The sequence below is a fragment of the Ambystoma mexicanum genome, chromosome 2q (genome assembly GCF_040938575.1).
Source record: "Ambystoma mexicanum isolate Mex_15411 chromosome 2q, UKY_AmexF1_1, whole genome shotgun sequence".
Lineage (NCBI taxonomy): Eukaryota > Metazoa > Chordata > Amphibia > Caudata > Ambystomatidae > Ambystoma > Ambystoma mexicanum.
Window position 1 is genome coordinate 706,709,351 of NC_090924.1, and position 16,987 is coordinate 706,726,337.

Here is a 16,987-nt window from a genome sequence, read left to right on the forward strand (position 1 = left end):
CACGCCTGTGCGCACACAGCACGGTGAACTTCAAGGATTTCGCCGCCACAGAGAAAACGCTCATTACTACGCAAACGCTGCCAGTAAAACCACGTGGACTCCACGACGACTCGACTTCCCACAGACAGCACAGACCACGCTGATCTGCAGGGAGAGGCCTGCCCCAGAAAGCATCGCGACACAGCCAACCACACATGGCTGCAACCATGTCGGAAGGTGCCCCAGATAGTGGCATCCAAAGCCCCCAGGCCAGTTCCACCCCTAGGCCTGCCAGCAACAAAGAGGAAGGTAACTCTGAGTCACTTCAATTACAAGCCGTGCCACACTTCGACATGCCTGACATGAACAGCCTGGCTCCCATATGGGCCAGATGGCTAAAAGAACTGCATATCTACATCGACGCCTCCGGAGTGAGGGAGGAACGTCGCCTAAGAGCCATTTTGCTGCATTCACTGGGCCCCATGGTACGTGATGTAGTATTTGAAATGCCTGATTCTAGCACTGACTCATTCCAAGGCATCATCGACTTGTTGAATACTTACTTGGCACCTTTAAGAAATGTTGACTATGAGAGACATATATTTCATACGACCATACACGATAAAAGTGAAAGCATGGATAACTTTGTCATGAGATTGAGAAAAAGAGCCAAATATTTTGACTTTGACAGATACTCCACAGATGAGGCCCTCAAATCACAAGCCATTGCTGGGTGTGGATCCCCCGAATTTCACAAAAAACTACTGCAGAAAAGTAGGACACTAGAAGAAATCCTGCAAATAGCAAGAGCTGACGCTGCATTAACACGGCAAACTGAGTCGCTAGGAAACATCACCATCACGCAAACGGCAAATGCAGCACAAGTATGTCCCATTCGCACTCACGCTGACTCATCAGAACAAAAGAAATGCTACAGATGCGGTTTTCGGTTTCCCCACACAGGCCCATGTCCTGCAATAGGTCACCAATGCGACAAATGTGGGGGTGAGAACCATTTTCAGTCGGTGTGCAAAAACATTAAATTCTATCAGAGTGCTGAGCCCCACAAAGAGTCTTGGCAACAAGATGGCCGAAGGCCACGGCGGGAATGCCTGCGCAAACACGCAAGCCAGTTGTCTGCGCCCAGCAGGCGGCACTCACCCAGCTCATCAAGGGAGCATGTGCCATCCACTCGGTGGCGTAAGAAGGAAGAGACATATCAAGTCATCGCAAAAGTAGACACCACTCTCAGCACCGCCAGCCGAGACAAAGAATCAGGTACCTGGATGAATCGCCGCAAGAAAGAAGAACGGCCAGGTCATCTTCCAGTGGAGAGAGGAAACGTGCATATGTACACGCCATAGGAAACAATACGGCTGCTGAGTATAGCCCAACACTGCTGCTGCAACTCAATGGACAAAATTTAGAATTCTTAATCGATACGGGGGCCACTGTCAATGTCATAAGCGACATAGTATACAAAACACTTGAGGTGAAAAAAGAGCTACGGAAAGCTGACACATTGATATATCCGGATGGCTCCAACAAACCGCTAGATTGCAAAGGCATGTTCACCGCAAAATGTCAATACAAAGATCAAAGCCAAAAAGTACAAATCTACGTGAACAAAGGGGAAGTCCCAGGGGGAAGCATACTGAGCTTCCGCACAGCCATACAAATGGGGCTAATCAGCATCATGTACCAAATTATGTCCGCCTACACTTCTAGCGCAAAAGACATGATTCAAAGGCCTGGGACGTCTAAAAGACCAACAAATCAAGCTACACATCAACCCGCATGTACCACCGATTGCTCAACATTATAGAGGCATCCCGCTCAACATACAGTGACAGGTTGAGGATGAAATACAGTCATTGCTACAACAGGACATTATAGAGCCAGCATCTGGTCCAACACTGTGGGTCTCTCCGATAGTACTGGTAGCCAAAAGAAACAGCAAATCAAGCATAAGCATCTGTGTGGACATGCGTGCCCCAAATGTAGCCATTGAAAGGGAACGACACCTAGCCCCGCGCATGACTGACATGATGCATCTATTACATGGGGCGACCGTGTTCTCAAAGCTTGATCTGAACAAAGGTTACCATCAACTTGAACTTCATCCCTCATCAAGATATATCACAACTTTCTCAACACACCTAGGACTGTTCAGGTATAAAAGATTAAGCTTTGGAGTATCTTCGGCCGCTGAAATCTTCCAGAATGAGATTCATCAAATAATCAAGCATATTCCTGTGGGATGTATTTACCCATGCATCCGAGCCCTACCTCAAAACTGTGCAGTACTGACATGAAAACATCATGATGGCCAGAGCTTCCCAGAAAATGCACAGGGAAATGCATGAAGAATAGGCTGCCACCCATTTTTGCCGATGTTATGGGCACAGAAGGACACTGCCTAAAACCACCATTGGACTACCCGCACAGTAGTCTGAAAGCATTGGGAATGGCAATGCTGATTGCCAAAAGCAAACCCATAACTGTTGGGAATTCATTTTCTTAAATCCCAAAAATGGGTGCAGTACCAGTACTCACCACTATCCAAAAGCCGGCAGTTTAAAACCACCCTGTGTTTCTCTGAAGGCAAGCCAAAGTGCCTATTTCAAACATTGCAATATGTGCAAAATATTCACTGAACACCAGCAGACATTTGGCAGAATGGAGTTTTGTGTGCCTACAAAATCTGGGAAATGAAGATCATAAGACAAGGTTTATAACAAGACTGGCTGCGCTGTGGATTTCAGCAGTTTAAGTTGCACTGGATTGAAAGACACTAAAAAAAAAATCTAAATGTTTAAATTGACTGAGTGACCTACTTTTGAGTGTCACATAGGTTGCAATTGTTTAAATGTCATAGTTTTGCACTTAGAATCAGCATTCTAGCTGCATGTGTAAAATTGCAAGTTAATTTAAAAAGCAACAAATAACATGACAGTAGCTGAAAGTCTGGCTTAAGGAACTTGATTCTGCCTGGCAACTACCCCCATCAGCAGTGAAACTTGAGTCACCACTGTGTTCCCAGGCCAACCTTCCTTTTGCTGCCCCCACTAAGGATATGCCATCTATCGGATAATTGAATTACCTGTGCTCTGCAAGAGAGTGAACAAAGCCCTCTTCACTCAGGCAAAGGTTTTTATTACCGCAGTCGTAAAATGTAGCTTCCTCTTGGCAGGAGCTGGGAGGAGCACTGCCTGTGAGAGCAAGCTGGCTTGGCAGAAACTGGAAAGACTGGTTTCTATACCATGTGACCTGGGAAACCACACCCCTTTGGAGCCAGAACATAACTTTAAAAAGATGAATAACTCATAGAGCGGACATGTGAAAATTTTATAAATGATACCATAATTCTTGTGATTTTTCTGCCCACATTTTAAGAGGTTTTTCGACCCGGTGGCATGTTCAGGGGGGTTTTAGCGGAAAAATGGATATTACTCTAACTGTATGCATGTTAAAAATCTGAAACTTCTTCAGTTAATGTCCATACTCCCTGCACACATGTATGTAAAGTTGGGTCAATGTCAGAAATTGAAAAATCAGTTAAAAAGTGAAATATCTGCCATTTCTGAATGCAAGCTCTTAGAAACAGCAGATTTGGACGGAGACATGGCTAAATTCAGCCACACCATGTATATGTAATTTCAAACAACTGTGTAACTCTGAAGTATGTATTTTGATCATATATAGATTTGGGTGCACAGATGATAAGGGAGGTTCTTCAAGAGATCATAAATGGCTGACATCACTCTGACACAACTTAGTTCGCCAATCAGGGGACGAATGAAAGTTTGACCAATTAGAAGCTGAGAGAGAGGTAGGGTCAGTGATGCTAGAACACACCCACATTCTAAACACATAAAAGCAGACAGACAGGACAGAGAAGGGCCTTCCAAATCCATCTGCAGCGGGACGCTCTGCTGGAAAAATCCATACTTACCTCCATACAACATCCAGAGATCCAGACTTCAAATTCATCAATCTATCCAGAACTAAGAGACCAGACCAGAGAGAAAGCAGTGCTGTACTAAGAGACCAGACCCAGAGAGAAAGCAGTGCTGTACTAAGAGACCAGCAGAGAGAGTGACCAGAGCCCAGTCTAAAACCCTGACCAGATCCGTGATGAGGCCCATTTAATTCAAGAATATAGTGTGAGTACCCAGCAGAACTGTGTAGAACCAATCTCTTAGTTTAAATTCATCTAATTCAATCTATTTAACCTAAGTAGAACTGCCTCCTAGCTGTCACCTGTCATTTCTAGTTGCAAGCTGCACTTGTCATTTTGAGCTTTTGAAATTTGCAAAAACCAAAAACGACCTCTAGTAAATCGGTCATATCTCCGCAACCGTTTGGGCTAGAGACTTGCAGTAACTTTCCTCTGATAGCTTAGAATGGTAGCTTTGAATCGCACCAAGAACCGCATTCCTACCCCTTATAGTTTTACCGCAATCGCGGAACACGCATCCGCGAATTTTACCGCGATTTGCAATTTCTTCACATGTAAAAACTGCTGCTGCTTGCCTTCCATTTGCCAGAAATTCGTTTAACCTGCTAACTATCCCTGCCTCATTGCTAGTGTGAGCCTGGACTAATATTAACTAGATACCACTCACCCTGAACCTCTGAAAGGGAATTAAAAGCGTTTCCAGCATATTTCTCATTCATTGCCAGCACATATCAAAGCAATTTGGGCCTGTGATTTCAAAACTCCTATCTGTTTTCTGTGGTCTAAGCTTGCTGGATTGAACTGATTACATTGATTGCATTTCTGAGAACTGTGTGCTTTCCTCCCATTTCCTTGCATTGCATAAAGAGGGGGGGAGTGAATAGCCAGAGAAAAGTGATTACATTGTTTGGTTGAAATCATATTGAGTATTTTCTGTACTGCATTCATTGAATATTGCATCCACCTGAACCCTATAAAGCATTTTCTACCACATTATACTTCTGTACCTATTTACCAGTGTGCTACCTTATCCATTTCATCTCAACTCCTTAGTAATTATAAAGAAGTGTGCTAGTGCCAGATTCTCCGTTGTTGATCTTTATCATATCAGATTAAGTGTGCTATTCAATTATTAATTTATTATAAAGTGTCATATATATATCTATTGTTTAAATTATCAAATAAACCTTTTAACTTGCAAAACAGAACTACTTCTTGGCTCAGTGGGGTCAGGGGGATTCCAAGAGAGGGGTGTTATATAGGGGTAGTCATCCAGAACGCATGAACTGGACCTAAAGATATATCAATAAGGGTTTTCAGTCAGTATTATAGACTAGGCGTTGACTTAGCTGTAGTGTTGAATTGAATCCTCTTACATTCCCCAATGTCTAAATTATAGTGACAACATTCTCATTTTCGGCGCATCACAAGAAAGTCACGATGAAACTTTGAGAAGAGTCTGCATGGCACTAGAAATCGCCCACCTCACTCTTAATCCTGAAAAATGCAAAATCAGCAAAACAACATTGAAATTCTTTGGACATATATTTTCGAACAAAGGCATTTGCCCAGATCCTGAGAAGGTGCAAGCACTGGTGGACGCCCCTACTCCCACATCTCCATCAGCCATACGCTCGTTCCTAGGGATGGCCAGCTACTGTACTCGGTACATTCAAGATTTCGCATCGGTGAACACACCACTAAGGCTCCTCACAGAAAAAGATTGAGACTACTAGTGGACCCCAGAATGTGAAGGAGCATTTCAAGAGATCAAGCGTCGCATCGCATCAGCCTCGTGCATGGCTTACTATGATCCCGCATATGACACTGAACTGACGGTGGACGCGAGCCCCGTCGGCCTTGGAGCCATCCTGGTCCAGTCCAGACCCGGAGCCTCACCAACTACACCAAAACGCATAGTGGCTTATGCAAGCCTAAGTCTGTCACCCGCTGAGTGTGCCTATTCTCAACCCGAAAAAGAAAGCCTGGCAGTCGTGTGGGCGTGCGAGCATTACCATCTCTTTCTGTATGGACGCCCTTTCACCGTCGTCACGGACCACCAGGCGCTCACCACGATCTATGGCAAACCCACGGCTAAAATGCCACCTCGCATAGCCCGATGGGGATTAGGACTACAGGAATACTCATTTACAATCATTCACAGGCCAGGCAAAGATAATAATCTAGCGGATTTCCTGTCCAGATACCCTCTGCCCGCTCAAGAGGAGCGTCAATCCGTTAAAGCAAATCAATACGTCAACTATCTCATTGACAACGCTCTCCCGAAACACATTTCCACAGCCCAACTAGTGGAAGCCACCAGCGAAGACAAACTCCTACAAATCGTGAAGGAGTGCATACAATCAGGCCGATAGCACATAAAAGACCGGGACAAGGCGGGCCTATCCTCCCAAGAGGAATCTCAATTGCGCACATTCAAGCTTATACACCACACCCTGTCCCAGTCCCCGGAGGGATTGATTCTCAAAGAAAACAGACTGGTGATCCCATCCAGTTTGCAAAACCAAGTTCTAGACATAGCACATGTGGGGCACCGCGGAGTGGTATCCACGAAAAGACAGCTCAGGACAAAAGTTTGGTTCCCAAAAATGGATGAGAAGGTGGAAAGCCTCTTAAGCAAGTGCCTCACATGCCAAGTGTTGGCTCCGAGAACCTTCCCCGCACCGTCTGACATATCTAACATGCCCCTACAGATATGGGATGAAGTGGCCGTTGACATGTTTGGACCCCTAGTGAACGGAAAATATGTGCTAGTCATTGTGGATGAAATGTCGCATTTCCCAGAAGTACACCTTGTACACTCAACCAGCGCCCAGGCCATCATCCCTGCCCTGGATAAGACATTTGCAGACTATGGAATCCCCACGACCGTAAAATCAGACAATGGGCCGCACTTCAGTGGTCATGATTTTGCAATGTTCGCAGAACATCTGGGATTCCAGCACAGAAAGATAACACCCTTATGTCCCCATGCCAATGGAATGGCCGAGAAATTCATGAGCAATCTCAAGAGGACTTTACAAGTCTGTTCCATCACCAACAGATCATTTATGCAAGCCATTTGCACACTGCTAAGAGAATATCGGAACACGCCACACAGCTCCACCGGTGAATGCCCGTCAACCCTAATGTTTGGCCGAATCATACGGACAAGACTCCCGCACAACCCCCATGTCCGTCCACCCACCACCATCGTCGAAGATGCACGAGCCAGTGACAAGGTGAGCAAGGAGAAAATGAAAACCTACTTCGACCAGAGGAGACAAGGCACACCATGCCAGATTCAAGTAGGTGATGTGGTACTGGTACGACAGGACCAAAACACCAAGAGCACCCCTGCGTTCAGACCTGAACCCCTAACTGGGACCCACACCAGTGGGTCCATGATAACGGAGGCAAGCCCTCATAGAACTGTCACGAGAAACTCATCGTTCTTCAAAGTCTTCGAAGGAAACTCAGGTCGTGAACACACAACCACCACGGTCACAGATGAATCCTCAGATCCAGAATCTGAATATAGAGTGGAACATCGGGATGCCGACGACAGCGACAGCGACACCCAGATGGCCAGAACAATGACACCGAGGCGAAGCCCCTCGAAATGGACAGTACGCAGACCAACCAGGTGGATAGAAGAAATGAACTAAAGTTCTCTCGTAAGTGAGGGGGAGATGTTGTGTCCTCATCCATGTTAATGGCCCTGTTTGAATGGGAGCCAAGTCCCCTTTCTATTGTTCGTTTGTTGTGGCCTGTGCCCCACAGTATGCAGGAAGAGGCGGGGTCACCGCCTCAGGCGCCATTTCTCGCGCGATGATTAAATAGATAAGAAGCCATTTGACCGGCTCCCGCGTATTATTGTGTTTGCTTCATATGCTCTGCCATATTGTTTTATTGCTGCACCCGACTCCTGTCGGGACATAACAGTTCCCAAAAACATTCCTTTAGGACAACGGAATGGGGCGCCATACAAGCAAATGTGCCCCTCCCACACAGTCTTTGAAGGCAGGCCCTCCCCTACCGTTTGTCCAGTTGCACCCCCGTACATATAGATACCATTAAAAACATTCCTCAACAGAAATATGTGGACCAATGGATGCTCTCCCCGATTGATGCCTAAAAACCCTGTTATCACAGAAGAATCTTATGGGCAGTAAGTAGGTGGCACAGACTTTAAACTTGCGATTTACAAAATTGATATAAAAGTCCGTTGTCATGTGCCATGTAGTTGCAGGCACTGTAAACGTTGCCACTGTTCCTCGGAGCCGGAGGATTGGCACTTCCGGGTTGCGGGGCTTCCCTCTGGGTATGTCTCTGGAAGCAGTGCAGCCCAGCTGTTAGCAGGCTGCTGTCAGGCTGGCTGGAGCTGGGTCCTTTGAAAGCACTTCAGCAGCAGGCTGTGCTTGTTCATCAACCACGGGCGTGCACTCTGGATTCCCATGTGCACAGAAACGTGAACGGAAGGGCATTTTTCTGGACTGGGGGCTTCGGACCTGCCTCCTCTTACTCCTATATCCAGATCGGTGTTTCTTAGCATGGCTGGACGCTTACCTCCATGTGTTATAGACTGTGGCACCGGGTAAGTGTTTCTGATGATAACAGGACGTGCACATAGAAAGTGAGCGCAGGTATAACATGTTTTGCTAAATCTTTCTTTAGAACTGAAGTAATTGTTACCATGTTCACACAACTGCAACAAGTCTTCAACCCTACAAAATTACACATTTTCTATGTTTATATTTTTAGAACGTTAATTGGCCTCGGTTTGAGGCGTGAATGTATTTAAACATGCAACACAGTGTTGGATATTGTTTCACAATTAGGCAACCTATCACTGCAATGTGAGTTTCTGTCCAAGACAACTCTAGGGAACCCGTCACACTAGCTGGATTATATTTGTTATTACAGATTTGATCACAACGTTCCTGCATTCGACAGTGTATGCTCCATTATTTTATTCGAATTATTTCTGTCGTCCTGTTCCTCGCCCAACAGGGAGCCATTTCAGAGACTTTCCCTAGCACTCTTGTGTTGATACTAACCATAGACCCCTCTATATATAGACTACAGTCTCGGGTTGCAGGAACGTTGGCTGTGCCAGGGGTACAACAGTGGCTCCAACATGCTTTACTGACAGAAGGGATATTGGTTTACACTGTGCTGACGTCCACATTTTCGAGGGGCCCCAGTCTGGCTTACTGGATGTGGACTTCAATGTTACTGTAGCTCCCACATGGGAAAATACGTTTCGCCTGCGTGTCAAGATTAGCCATTCCGCCGGGCAGTGCTTTTTTTCTCCAAGTTATGCGCTTCCGTGGTTTTGAATGTGATATTCACGTTACAATGTTACTTATTAGGGAAATTTTGGGGTAAAAATGTAATATGTCAGAGACGAATCTGACATGCAATTGAATTATATGGGCGGGGATGATTGCCAACAGTTAAAAGATAAGGCGAAATGTTGCGTCACGAGACTGACTCGAAAATCAGGAGACGTAACAACCCTTCGTGCCTAACTTTGAGTGAGACGTAATATAAATAAAATGTAAAATAGGCCTGCATAGGGCTTTAACGCATTTCATTTACAGCACGGCCCATTTTCTTTAATTTGTATGTCTGACCTGTCAGATTTTCCTACCGATATGATTTTCTGACAGATAGCAAAAATTGACGTTACACCGGCATGTATTTTCATGGTGGAGAAAATGCTGTGGATTCCTATGGAGTCTGTCTGCATTTTACACCAGCAAAATTAACAATCCATTATAAATGCTGCCTGTCATTTATACCTGCCAGGCAGTGTTTACTCAATTTGCAGGGCAGAGTGCAAAAGGGTGGTGTGCACGTCACTTTTTGCTATTCACCCCCTGCCCTTATGCAAATGTTGAAAATTGCACAAAGGGAACCGGCTTACCCAAACGTGTAAACGTATCAGGCAATTTACAGCGAACTCCGAAATGACCCCCTGTGAATACTGGAAAAAGGTGGCTAAGCCAGCATGCTACAGCTTAATGCCAGTGTTCCCCTATGCTAAAAGAGTGTGGTTTACAATGAAGGCAATATGCTCCTTTTTAAAACAGTAATTTATTTTGCTAACCTCTTACTGTACTGAGAGTTTTGCCCGGGAAATCATCTTCACCAAACACTGCCCACAATGATGTTCACACCAACAAGCAACATAAACATAAACCTTTATATATTAAGTAGGAGCACTACCAGGCAGTGCCAGGAGCTTATTTCGCTTTGGTTGCTGCTGAACTCGTTTGCAAGATCTTAGCTTTGACTTCAGCTTCCTGGTGAGCACGCGCCTTGCTAAATTCAGCTACTGGTACCTCTAGGGATCGGGGATATTCCATCCTGGGTTGCAGGGTAGGGTGGTTGCATGGTGTGATGAGTTAGTGTGGTATTACACCATCTTGTGGTGCCCAATCCAAACTCATGCATGCTTGCAGGTAAGGCAAAGAGGATCGCTCACTTGCTGTGCTAGGTAACAGTATTTATTAACTTTACAAATTAACGTAATTGCAGTATGATCAACAAAGCTGCATTGGAGGAGCGGAATGGAGTAAGTGTGCTGACGCCTCCATCTGTGGCTCCTCTCTGTGTGCGCATAAATCCTGTTCTTACTCCTTTACCCCTCGCTCTTGGCTCCAAACTCTCATGTCAAGTTACGCGGTTGTGTGCTATGAGTTGAGCAACTGGCCACAGACATCTCAGCATCTAAAGAAAAGTCTCTTTGAGCAAAGAGTTCAGTAGAAAGTAGTGGCACTTTTCTGGCCTTCTTCTCTTCCATCAGTGCTGCATATTTAGAGTTTCCTCTGCCACCGTTTTTTTCAATGGGATAAGGCTGGTTGTCATCCTTGGTGGGCATCCTTTCTCCCTCAGCAGGGTCTGTAGAACAAGGGATGTCCTACGAGTTTATTGCCATCTGATATTGGCTCTCCAAGTGTCTCTGAGGTGTTTCTATTTGGGTTGCTTATCTCAGGTTAACTGTCTCTTCACCAAGACTCGGCCCGTGGCGAGTCTGTCCTTCTTGAGCATTGCTTCACTTTCGGTACAAGCCACCCTATCCAAGTTTCACACCTCGCTATCATCACAGAAGGACATCATTTTCACCTCTCTTTAGCACGTACTTAGATGAGCTGCACCTGGCTGAAATCTCATAGTTTCAGTGGTTATGTTTTACCGTTGTCCAATCTCCTCCTCATATGTCAGAAACGTGCACTGCTTTCCACTTATCGTATTGTTCTTTTCTTGTTTTCTGTTTTACCTTTATTTTCCATAGTCTGTTCTTGACTGACATTGACGGATCCTCCCTTTGTCTGGGACCCACATAGAAATGATAACTGAGTAGGCTCAGCGGCATCTCATAGGTTGAAAGGGAGATAATTCTGTTACTTTTTTCAGGTGTAAACGTGTATGCTTTGATTGCAGCCAGTCATGTGACATAGAGATCTTTGTGGGCTGCAATGGCCAGTTGTATACTGTCCTTAATACATCTGTTTACCCTCTCCATTTGCCCATTGGCATGTGGGTGGTAAGGTACCCAGTGATTTAAACGAAAACATTACAGAGAATTATTTTTTTAACAAAATATAAAACCTGTGATGTTATTCCTCGTGAAGAAGTTCAGCATCTTGCTTGATACCACATGGACCATGTTGTCTGTAACAATGTACCCGGACATGCCTTCACAGTCAAATATCTCATTCAGTGCCTGCATTATGATGCTCTTAGTGATGTTTTGTACAAAATTAATTTTGATTAACTTTGACAATAGTCCACCAGCCCAATACCGTAGTGTTTCTCCAAGTCCATGTTACTCAATGAACCAAGAAAATCAAGCAAAACTTTTCTCAGGGCCTTTCTGGTGTCTCAACATTCTGGAGTGGCGCTTGACACATTTTAATCCTCTTGTCACTGTCCATACACCCATGACATTGGTCCACTGTTCTCTCAATCTCACTATCCATCTGTGGTAAGCATTATGTCTCTCATACCTACCTCTTGGTCAGGGTTCCGCCTAGATTACCTTGATGGCCATTCTCCATGATCGCCGCCCTGAGCCTTGAAGGTGTAATGGCTTTGTCCCCCTTCAAAAGTATGTATTGCTTTGCCTAGATGATAACTCGCTCAAAACTCGGCGGAATGACCTTATTTCATCAGGCAATTTACTCTAATCTGTCCTACCTTAGAATATGTACTGATTCGCTCTCTGTAGAGTGGGATCCCTTTCAATGTCCATGCTTCCATCTTCTGCCTTTACTGTCTGCATGTCATTCGCTGATCCATCAGTGAAGGGTAGCTACTATGCATTTATCCATCAAAAAGGTGATTTCATTTCTCACCAGAAGTCAGTCCAGCAGTCCGCCTGATTGTTTTTCCACCCTGGCACGTGCCATATGGACAAGATATAATCTTTGGGCTTTGCCGCTATTCTCAGCAACCGTGGAATGGAAGATTTGGTTCTGCAGGGCTGTACATGTACAGTAAGGGATTGTGGTCTGTATAGACATTGAACCTGTTGCCACACAGGTGCATCAGGAAATCTTCTACTGGCTTTGCACAGGCCATCAATTCTCTTTTTTTTACCAGAGAAGGTAATTTCTTCAGACAAAATCACATATACAATTATATTTTCGTTCTTGTGAGCTTTCTGGGACAGCGTAGCTTCTAAACCATATGTGCCAGCATCAACTGAAAGGCAGGTTTCCAGATTGGGATCAAAAGGTTTGAGACATAATATTCGGTTAGCTGCAGGTAAGACCTCAATTTGTCAGTCAAAGTGGAAGAAGGGGCTTCATTGGAATTTCCCTTGAACAGTGAATCCATGACTTTCTGGAAAATAGAGGCAGCTGAAGACAGGCCAAATGGAATTCTTGTGTACCTGAATGTGCCAAAGGGATTGATGAAAGAGGTAAGGATTTGGAATATTTTTGCAATTGGATCTGCTGAAAGGCATCCCTCTTGTCCAATTTCGAAAATATGCTTGCAATCTTTAGCATTAGTTTCAGTTACAAAATGCTTGAAAGATGGTAGTTGCCCATTGTGATCTCTTGATTGAGACTTCTGAGCACTAAGCACAAGCGTATTTTGTTTGTGCTGGTTTTTATAAGGACCACTAGGCTGAACCATAACAAATCATCTATTGGCTGAATGGTGTTATCAGTTTGTAACCTTTGCCGTAGTTTTCGTAGGGCTTTTGTCGCTGTGGCCGGTACTTGTTTCACTTTCTACTTGCTTGGGTTTGCTCCTGGAAGCACCTCAATTCTATGGATGCATTTCTTTACGCAGGCAAAACCTTTGCTGAACAGTTCATTATATCTGTTTGCTATCCATTTCCATGTTGCTTCCTCCACGCTCAACACTTGATCCTGCAGTTGGGGTCTCGTCTAACTTTGCTTTATCATGCCCGCCTTGGATGGCAGGGCAATGTGCTGAGAAGTACACCTTTGTGTTAATTTGGTGATCTTTAAAGTCCAGCATACATTCCTTGTACCCTAATTAATTGACTGCATGGCCTCCGTAGGTTTGTGATTAATGTCCATCTTGTTGACCCTTACTCAGTGTTGGCACAATATAATTGTGTATGTGGCGATTGTGATGACCATTAGTTCTGAACCAGAGCTTGCCATAATTTCTGCTTGATTGTTATCAACCTTCACTACACAGTGCGGCTTGGTTCTCCTTTGGGTTCCTGTATCTTAGTCCATCTGGTTCTGATGCCTTCTGCCATCCCTGAGCTGTGTCATTGTTCACAGTCCATGGTGGCAACCATGCACGTTGTCCTTTGCCTACAGCCTTTGTCAAAATAACCAATGCATCCACACAAGGGTCATTCTCTATTTTTTGCGGGTTAGATATTGTCATTGGCTAGGTTCCTGTTACAGCCACACTGGGTGCCACTGTGCAGACAGTTGGATCGGGGTCGCTCGTGCTTACCGGTTTTCTCGCCCTTCATGCACATATGGTTCCTTCTGCATGTGATCGGCTGGTGACTTGGTTATGGCTTGTTTTTCAGATATCATCCATGAAGGCTGGTGATCTCTTCTCGGAGCTGGCTCTTCATAGGCTCTGCCTTTTTGTCTGCCTTGCCTAGTTAAACATACATTTCTTGAATGTATTTCTCCTGCACTTTCTTATTGTGCACATGAACTAACACCATGTTCCTCAACACATCTTCCGTTCTGTCATCGAAGTTACGCTGGCATCTCTCTGAGTTTGATCACGTAGTCATCTGTGGATTCGTTCAGTGACTGGTCTCATGAGTATAATCTAATTCTATATAGGACCCCTTTTCTTGGTTATGTAACATTGAGTTTATGGCTTTATTGTACACAATGTCATCTTCAGATGCTTGTGATAAGGGCACTTACTTCAAGCCTGCAAACCTTCTCTGTCCTTTCACTCCTAGTGCAGCAAGAAGCATGGCCATTTTCCTTTAGTGTGCAAATGCAGTACCACCAATGCCATCTACATACGACGTGATAGCAGCAACCACTGATTTCAGGGAAACAATAGATTGCCTGGTAGATGAAGGAACAGCGGTGGCGGTGTGGCACCTTGCATGTTGGGCTCCTTAGTGTGGGAGGACTGGATCCCATTATTGTCGCCAATTTCTGCTGGTGCCTGGACCTCACTCATGCATGCTTGCAGGGAGGGCAAAGAAGGTCACTCACTCGCTGTGGTTGGTATCAGTATTTATTGCCTTAGGAAATTACTGTAATCTCTGTATGATCAGCACAGCTGCATTGTATGGTTATATGTTAATATCTCGCCCAATGTAAACCACTCCTCCAAAAGACAAACTTTTTTTGATGGCTCCAGAACTGCCTCCAAAGGGCGTGATTTTGGCTACATTGTAGGGTTTCACCACCCAAACTCGCCATCCCCTGACCTCTTCCATGCCACATCTTGGCCACTGCAATCCCACTATCCACTCACGCTGCTTGAAGCAACAATGGTCCTCTCCTTCTCCAAGCCCCACAACCTGATCCCTTCCAACACCCCCTGGCACCTTCAAACACGTATCTGCTCTTCTTCTGAATCCTGACATTTCCTTCTTGCAGGCTTGCAAAGAGGTGGTCCAGGAAATGCGGTCTAGAGACCATACACCACAGTGCAGGAGTGGACTGATGTAAGTGCACTGACACCTCCATCTGTGGCTCCCCTCTCCATGCTTGCCTAAATCCCATGCAGGCTCCACCTCTTGCTCATGGCTCTTTTCCTCATGTCATGTCACGGAGGTGTGTGCTATGACGCGTGTCTTCGGTACCACAAATAGTTTCTATGGATGCTTAAACTGATGAATGACTCAATGAATTAAGTGTATTGTCTATAAACTTTGCTGATACTTTTATATGTCTCCGTCTCCTGTTTTTCTTGATTCTGTTGATGAACTGGGTTTTGTGTTCGTGCCAAGATATTTCATGGTGATTGTTCCTGTTACTGGTACCAATGCTGACTGCTTGTTGTACTGAGTATTTGACCTCTAAATGTGATTGAAGTGTGCGTGATGTTCAGTCTCCCCTGTGGGGCAGCTTAGAGTCTCCTCTGAATGCTGCCTATCATGTTTGCTACTCAGTGTTTGATGATGGTGAGGCATGTCTCAGGCCTTTGCTGCAATTGGAAAGATTTGTATAGTGCCATTTTCCATATACCTTCACCCACAACAAAGTTCTGCAAGAGATGTTATACACCATTGTGTTTCACTAACCTTGTAAGATGTCTACATGATATGATATGATATGATATTTTATTTGTATCGCGTTCATACTCAAGTGTTTCAGAGCGCGACTAGGCAGGGGAGAACACAAAACAACGATCTTACTAGGCTCGGTGACATTGAGAACGCGCAAGTGCATGGGAAAGGGAAAAGGGAAAAAGTGCATGAAGGGGGAGAGTGGAAAGTGCAGATTAGAGGAGAGCAGATAAATAAATAATAATTAAAAATAAATAGAAAATGGAGGTAATAAACAGTGGTAGTGTAGCCAGCAAGTGGCAAGTGCTGTGTTTATGGCCGCAGACTGGGTAAGTCTGATAAGTGCAGAAAAGAAGAAAAAAGGGGGGGCTGTATGGGTACAGATACAGTCTACCAGTGCAAGGGGTGGCCAGGAGGCAGTGCAGGAGGGCGGCAGGGTGAGCCGGTACCTGGGCCCAGGGGAAAGAGGGTGGCCAGGTGCACAGTGCCAAGAGAGAGCCGGTCAGCAGGGGGGAGGGGGAGAGAAGGCAGAAGCAAAGAGGAAGGTCTTGAGGGGCTTCCGGAACCTGAGATGGTTCTCCTCAAGTTTTAGAGTGGCAGGGAGGCTGTTCCAGAGGGAGGCTCCAGCCGAAGATAGAGATCTACCCCCAGCTCGTTTCTTTGAAAAACGATTGACCCAGAGGGAGTTAGAGGTAGAGGAGCGAAGAGCTCGAGAGGGGAGGTATTTGCGGAGGGATAGCTGAAGGTACTTGCTCTTGCTCTGCAGCCAAAACCTCACCTAATCACTCACAAACACTCTGACTCAACATGATTAATGCCTAATGTCGTAATTGGTAGCTTATTTGGTATGTATTTTGTGTTGTATATTCCGCCCATTGCTGGCAACACCTAAGCTATGGCCAGGGGTTTTGCTATGCATCCACAGCAGATAGACAGTGTTTCTTGCCAAATGGCCCCAATCATTTGAAACTGGGTGATCCCTTTCATGGAGTTAATGGAGCCTCACACATGCTTTGTACTGTCTGGTGCCTACCCACCCTGGCAGCCAAGGCCATTTGTAGAGCTACTTTGATGAGGTGTTAAACGTATATCAGAGAGGAAATATCAAAAGCACGGTATAGTCGGCGCAAGGATTTTATTCGCAGCATGTGTTTTTCGGTTTATAGTCATAATTTCGGAACCAATAATGTCGAAAGTCTTTTTTTCGAGAAAAAAAATGTCGGAAAAAAAAATGTCGAATTTTTTTTTAATGCATTTTTTTTCGAAATAGGGGGGTTCCCCCCAACCCCCTTTTTTAATTTTTTTTTTTTGTTTTACCCATTTTTCTT

General features: G+C 45.0%; 1 protein-coding gene across 4 annotated transcripts in view; it reads left to right on the forward strand.

The window, feature by feature from the left end:
- Positions 1–8,283: 8,283 nt before the first annotated feature.
- Positions 8,284–16,987, forward strand: part of ACTR3B (actin related protein 3B) — a 932,787-nt gene continuing 924,083 nt past the window's right edge. For 2 of the 4 annotated variants that reach the window (XM_069647930.1, XM_069647932.1), the window contains exon 1: positions 8,284–8,537. In XM_069647930.1, coding sequence (XP_069504031.1) covers positions 8,494–8,537 — 44 coding nt within the window. In that variant the 5' untranslated portion in view covers positions 8,284–8,493. The remainder of the gene's footprint in view (positions 8,538–16,987) is intronic. The other 2 variants (XM_069647929.1, XM_069647931.1) reach the window with 1 other exon arrangement.